General features: G+C 39.9%; 1 protein-coding gene across 4 annotated transcripts in view; it reads right to left on the minus strand.

Moving 5' to 3' along the window:
- Nucleotides 1-100: 100 nt before the first annotated feature.
- The window catches only part of Glu (structural maintenance of chromosomes 4-like protein gluon), a 7,444-nt gene continuing 879 nt past the window's right edge, over nt 101-6,665 (minus strand). The window contains exons 1-8 of one of the 4 annotated variants that reach the window (XM_071787332.1): nt 6,600-6,665; nt 6,351-6,542; nt 6,080-6,256; nt 4,892-5,184; nt 4,513-4,792; nt 3,796-4,392; nt 1,341-3,673; nt 101-666 (exon numbers count right to left, since the gene is read on the minus strand). The exon at nt 6,600-6,665 is cut by the window's right edge and continues 877 nt beyond it. In XM_071787332.1, the coding sequence (XP_071643433.1) occupies nt 528-666; nt 1,341-3,673; nt 3,796-4,392; nt 4,513-4,792; nt 4,892-5,184; nt 6,080-6,256; nt 6,351-6,542; nt 6,600-6,665 (4,077 nt within the window). In that variant the 3' untranslated portion in view covers nt 101-527. Of the gene's footprint in view, nt 667-1,275; nt 3,674-3,795; nt 4,393-4,512; nt 4,793-4,891; nt 5,185-6,079; nt 6,257-6,350 lie in introns of all 4 variants that reach the window. The other 3 variants (XM_071787331.1, XM_071787333.1, XR_011733450.1) reach the window with 3 other exon arrangements.

The raw sequence follows: 6,665 nt of genomic DNA on the forward strand, positions 1-6,665 counted from the left end.
AACTAAGTTATACTATATGTATTCAGAACAAAATACGTATGCATATTTTGGTATTAAGGCTAGAAAGAAAAAAATGTAAAACGCAAGAAATTACAGAAAGTACAGATAAAAAGAGCAAATCCTGTATTCTATTCCGCTACACACAAGCATCGTTCTCAAATATAGATCTTTACATATTATAGAAAACCTTGAATCGTGAGAGAACTGAAAACTTGCGTGTGTAACATTAAATTTACAAAGAGATAGAATTATATCGACAATTATTTATCTATTTTATCTGTAATACCATTACGATAACTTTCCACATAGTAAGTTAGTTCTCTCATACTCTCGGCCAACACTAAATAGTTACGGAAATAAAAAATAAAGTCGCACCTTAAGCTGCAATTTACTGTCCAAAAAGATAACAGTAACGGCATTTATATTATTAACTTATAATAGGTATTTATACTAGTTTCTGATAACAAGCTTCGCGCGATCGTTTCGCACGTGCCGTTCTTTGATTATGGAAACGTCGCATCACACGATCACTTCGACTTTTGTTTTTTCCTAACAGGTTCCTTGGTAATCCCATTCTCTTCTCTTTCCGTGCTTTTTCTCACGATCCTAGCGGAACGTCGAGTTGGCGATTGCTGCGGCGTCGGGCATACTGCTAATTCTGGAAGACTGCAACAATTAACATTAATGACGTAACGATAAATTTCAATGTAAAATTTATAATGACAGATAATAAAATTATTTCAATTATTTCTTTTGTTGCTTTACAAAATTTTATTATTTTTATTACCGGAATAAACATCGTTATTTATCAGCTTGCGTGAATTTTAGCGAAAGATACTTATTTTTTAAGTTATTATATTATAATGCAATAAAAGTCCTTTCAATTTAATATCTTTGAATTTTTTCTTTCATTTTGCTTTAGCTTACGTATCTCTAGGCGTTACAAGTTTCGCATTAACAGTTGCAAATATAGTATGCAATTGGACGGTTTGAAATAAAGCAAAGAAGAGCCGATCAAGAAAGGAATTACTTCACGTGATGACTCAAGACAACTAATATCTAATCTCTTTATTGTAAAAAACATATTCTTTATTTACTAATTCAATTGATTAAGTAGTAAAAAATAAAATAATCTTTGTCAAGATCAGTAATTCAGTAATTGTTCAGTATCTTATTCAATGAAAGATTAAAAACAGCTTCCGCCATATTTATCATGTATACAAAAAACAAATTTATTTCGTATAATGCAATTTAGAAAATTATGTAATTTTTCACCTCTCATAATGCAATATGGTTTACAATGAGAAATCTGGAATCTAAAGAAATAATGACTTCAATACCCTAGTCGATCGACTTTTAACCGCTTCCCGTTCGGTGTCGTCGTTGCATTATTTTTTGCGTTTGTGTCCTCATCTAATGGAGTTTCCTTTGAGTGATTTTTCTTCGCGGGTGTCGTCTCTTTCCCACTCAATGACGCCCCTTTCGCATTATTGTTCTTCGCGGGCGACGTCTCTTCGCCGTTCAAAGATGACCCTTTCTCCTTATTATTCTTCGCGGGCGCGGTGTTTTCCTTGCGCGAGCTCGCCTGAGTGCGTTGCGTCAAGGGCAATCGCGATTTCTGCGAGGCCTGGGACGCGTAGGTCTTGGAGGTGAGCTGCGTGGGAGGCGCGATACCATTGTTTTCATAATAACGGGCCAGTTGTAGAGTCACAGTTTTGGAACAGTTAAACGTTTTGTAGATGCCCACCAGAGAGTCGGCCAGCTCGAACATGTTCGAGCGCAATGAAATGACGATAAACTGCGCGTTCTTCGTGCGCTCTTTGATATAGTTACCGACGATGGAGACGTTTTTAAAGTCGAGCGCTGCATCAATCTCATCCATGAAATACAGCGGCGTGGGTTTGTAATGGTGGAGGGCGAAGACCAGCGCCAACGAGCTCAGGGTCTTCTCACCGCCGCTGAGTTTGTCGATGCTCTTCCACGACTTCTTAGGCGGACGCACGCTGAATACGATACCCTCGCTTAACGGATCCAACGAGTCCACTAGCTCCAGCTCCGCATCGCCGCCCAGCGTGATCATCTGGTACATCTCCTTCAGTTTGGTAGTGATTAAGCTGAAACCGTGCAGGAATTCCTGGATCCTACGTCGCCGAGCGGTCTCATAAATGTCGCGCATCTTATTACGTTCTGACGTGGTCTCCTCCAGATCAGCGGCACGGTTCATGTACAGCGCATCTTTCTCCTGATAGTCCGCAATGATTTGCATGTTGGGTATTTGCTCAGGTAACCTCTTCTTAGCCTTCTGCAAATTCTGCGTCACCATCTTCGCGTCCAACTGATCGATCTGCTCCTCCGTCAGATCATTAAGTGGCTCCAGAGCCTCGTGAGGAATCTCACGTAATTTTAAATGCGCAATTTTCCGGTTGTAGTCGGGAATTATTTGCTCGAGCTCCTTTAAAAGCTTCCTACTCTCGTGCAATTTCTGATCTAGGTCGATCTTCACCGCTTTCAGCTTGTTCTCGCTTGCCTGCAGTTCGTTCAGTTCATCTTTTAAAGATGCTGTAGCCTCGTCCCGCTCTACTAGCGCTTCGTTAATTTCCTTCAATTCATCCAGAATTGCTTTAGCATGTTCTTCGAGCTCAGACTTTTCCTTCTGAATGTCCCTCAGTCTCTGCTCGCAGGTATGCACATCGCTCTCTAGCGTTTCTATGTGCTTCTCTGTCTTTTTCACGTTTCTCTCAGCAGTCTTAATAGCTACCTGCAGCCGGTATATCTCTGCCTTTGCTTTGTCTATCGATTTGTTCAGCTGCGCAATTTTCGCCTGCTGATCTCGCACCCGACTGCCGGAGATCTCATCTATCTTCTTATTGATATATTCTACTTCCTTTTCCACCAAAGCGGAGCTCTTCTCGACTTTGTCCAGATGCAATTTTGCCGCGTCTACTGCTTTCTGCAATTGCGCAACCTTCTTCGGGTCCGACACCGAATTAGCGGCAGTCTTTTCCTGCGCCTTCAGCTGTGCTCGCAACGATGGCTCCTGCTCGCTCAGCGTCTGTACCTCGATACCGAATTTCTGCCTGTCGACCTTCATATCCCTCAAGCCGGTCGACAGCACATGGATTTGTTGTTCAAGCGGCTGCTGCTTCATTCTCAGCTTATTGCACTCTTCAAACACAGTATCCAACTGCGACTGCAGATTTTCGATATCAGCGTTTGACGGCTCGTTCCTCACCACCGTCTGGCCCATCCGACCTCGATATGAGCGCCCACCACCGCTCATCGTGCCCGCCAGCTCAATCAATTCGCCCTTCAACGTCACCACGCGATAACGCGTTCTGCCGTAGGCGATACGTGTTGCCTGATCCAAATTCTGCGCTACCAAAGTGTTTTGCAGACCATAATAGAATGCCAACAGCACCCGCTCATCCTCCACTTTAATCAAATCGAACAGTCGATGTACATTCTCTGGTGTTTGGATCTTCTGACCGATTTTGTCCTGAAATCGCTGCTGTTTCTCCAGAACTATAAATGTGGCGCGTCCTATGTTATGTTGCCGCAGATAAGTGATGCACGCCTGTGCCGTGGATACTGTGTCCACAACGATGTCGTCCAGTGGACCGCATGCCGTCGACACAGCGACATCGTATTTGGCATCAATGGCGCCCAAGTCACCCTATATAAAAAGAAATTCATGCAAAATGCTATTTTAAGAAATCTACTGGAGAGTTTGTCTTAAATAACAAATGCAACTCAATTTTATTATCCCACGCTTCGAGAAGTTTCTGCGACACTCACCAATCTCCCAAATATCCCAGGTATCCGTCCCTCACGCTTTTCTCTCATTAATGAATCCAGAACGCGATTCCGCGACTTGCTGGCCTGCATGGCAGAACGCTGCTCTTCAAAAGTAATTCGCAATTTCTGCAGCTGCGTGGCCTTTTCAACCTCGAGTGCTTTTGCCTCATCCAGTTCACTCTGCGCTTGCTTCAAACTGCGTTCGGTTGCCGGGATCTTCGTCTCGAACAATGCTAGCTGCTTTTGTCGCTCTTTGAGAGTACTCGCAGTTCTTTCTAAAGACTCCCGGAGATTTTCTAATTTCTCCTTCTCAACTTTCTCCACCGATATATAAAGTTCCAGCTCAGACTGTGCAATATTGTATGCCGCTTTCGCCTGATCCACGTTTTTCCTAAGAGATATCAGCTCTTTCTCCAATTTGGATCGTTCATTCAGCAATGGTTCTGTCTTTTCCCGCAGATTTGCCATCAAGGTTGCCAACGAGGTCTCTTCCTTTTCTTTGTTAGTCGTATACGTCGCGATTAGACGCTCGCATTCTTCGATGTCTTTCGTATTTTTCTCTGGTACCTTCAGTAGTTCCTCCAGCCTGCTTTTCTCCTATCATCATTGCAATTGCCAACCGTGTAATTTAATATAAACAAAAAACTCTAATATTTATAATTTGTATGTAAATTCAATATTATTTTGTTAAGATAATAAGATAAAGTAAAAGATTACCGTCTTGGTGGACGCCATGTTGGCTTTTCGTCGCTTGTTTGTTTCAACCAATTCGGCGTGCAGTAATTCATCCTTTTTACGCACTTCGTCAAACCTCGCCGTAGTTTCATCTTTCTGCCGTTGCAAAGCGTCCCACTTCTTACTCTTCTCTTTGATAATCTTGATTTTTTCTTCCTTTTGTTTGCGAACATTATTAATCTCGACCATCAAAGTGGCTTGTTCCTTGTTAAGAGCATTGTTTTTCTCTTCGCACTCGGTAAGTTCCTTTGTTGCCTCAGATCTGACAGAAATATTTCATGATTTTCAATAATTATCTGAGCTGCCGTAATACTCCACAAATAAATCAAATAATATAAAAACATTTTTGTATTTAACTCACCTTTTACAATGATAAAGCTGATGCTGCAATCTGATTATTGCATTCTCTGTCTTCAAGTACTGCACTGCCTCTTGCATAGGCTCCTCTAGGGCCTCTTTTTCCTTTTGCACCACTCTGAGACGATGTAGCTTCTCTAGCTTACGTTCTGTTAATACTTCAACCTTATTCGCTAATTTCTCTAAAGGTTCTTTATAGCGAGATGTGCCAATAATATCCTCTAGAAATTCTAACATTCCAGTATCGTTTTCTTGTTGGCCCTTAGGTTTCATCAATGCAATTTGCTCTACTTCACCCTATAAGAACCGTTTTCCATGCTATTATTTGTCGATATAAAATTGAAATTTAATCAATATAGTGTTACATTAACATTACAAATGTTATATTAATTTTGAATATACAGGGTGTTTCGTTTTACATAATTTTCCCTGGCAAATATCTCGGCAAATATGGAAGATATGGAAAAAGATTTGAGACAAAAGTTGTAAGATATCAAAGGGGACAAATAATGAAATTATGGACTTGATCTTGAGTGATCTTTTCAATACCAAGTCAATGTGATCAATGTTTTCTTAAATGGAATCCCCCTTTGTTTATTGCATATTGCATATTTTTGTAGTCCTTGTCGAGACGTTTTCAACACTATAATAAAGCTCTCTTTCGTCAAGGATATCCTGAGATTCGTATTACAGTGTTTTAAAAACATCTCGACAAGGGCTACAAAAATATGCAATAAAAACTGGGGAATTCCATTTAAGAAAACATCGATCACATTAAAAAGATCACTCAAGAACCGTTTTTCCGTATCTTCCATATTTTCCGAGATATTTGCCTAGGGAAATTAAAACAAAACACCCTATATAATTTAAATAGTTTAATAATGAACTTTTGTAGATATTTTGTTAATTCTTTCAAAAAAAGAATAGGGAAACTTGTAAAATACTAAATGTAAAATGTGTATAGAAAATAGTCCATAAATCTGTATAGAATTGGTTATATTAATCTAGGAAAATAGCTACATAAAACTTGTTTTATCACAAAAATTTTTCAAAAAATGACATTAAAAAATACTTAAAAACAAAATTAAATAAGTTGTACGTTGTTCATACAAACATTTAACTTTTCAAAGTTAAATCTATTCCTAGGTTCTACCCACGGTTCTACCTATAATGAAATATTCTGTGATTTTACCTGCAATATCAAAAAACGGTTGTGATCCAAATCGACTCCATGAAACCTCAAGAGCTTGGCAATCTCTTTAAATTGTACTTTCTTCTTATTAAGCTCATAATACGATGAACTGTCCTTAAACGCTGTCCTAGATATGACAAACTCGCTGTTGGGAACGACATCATAGTCTTCACCAGGCTTAAAATTAATTTGATTAAAAGTTAATTAGCTTAATAATGTAACTGTCGTACTTGTACTTATATATTAATGTGCAAATTGTCATTATCGCTACCTTATCAATAATTCTTTGGAAGTGTATGGAGACAGTGCAGCTATTCAACTTAGGATGCTCACTAGAATTGTGTATCAGAACAGATATCTTCTTTGACCTGATCTTGCTGGCACGGTAGCCAAAAACAAACAGCATGGAGTCTATCACATTACTCTTGCCGCTGCCATTGGGGCCCACTATCGCCGAGAAGCTCTGAAAGAAAAGAAACCAGCTCAAGAACGTTTGAGGCACAGGCGCCGAGATGGTTACCTTTTGAAAAGGGCCGATCACGTGTTTGCCGGCATAGCTCTTGAAGTTTTCGTTGACAATCTTAGT

This window comes from Temnothorax longispinosus, chromosome 9, assembly GCF_030848805.1.
Source record: "Temnothorax longispinosus isolate EJ_2023e chromosome 9, Tlon_JGU_v1, whole genome shotgun sequence".
NCBI classification, from domain to species: Eukaryota; Metazoa; Arthropoda; class Insecta; order Hymenoptera; family Formicidae; genus Temnothorax; species Temnothorax longispinosus.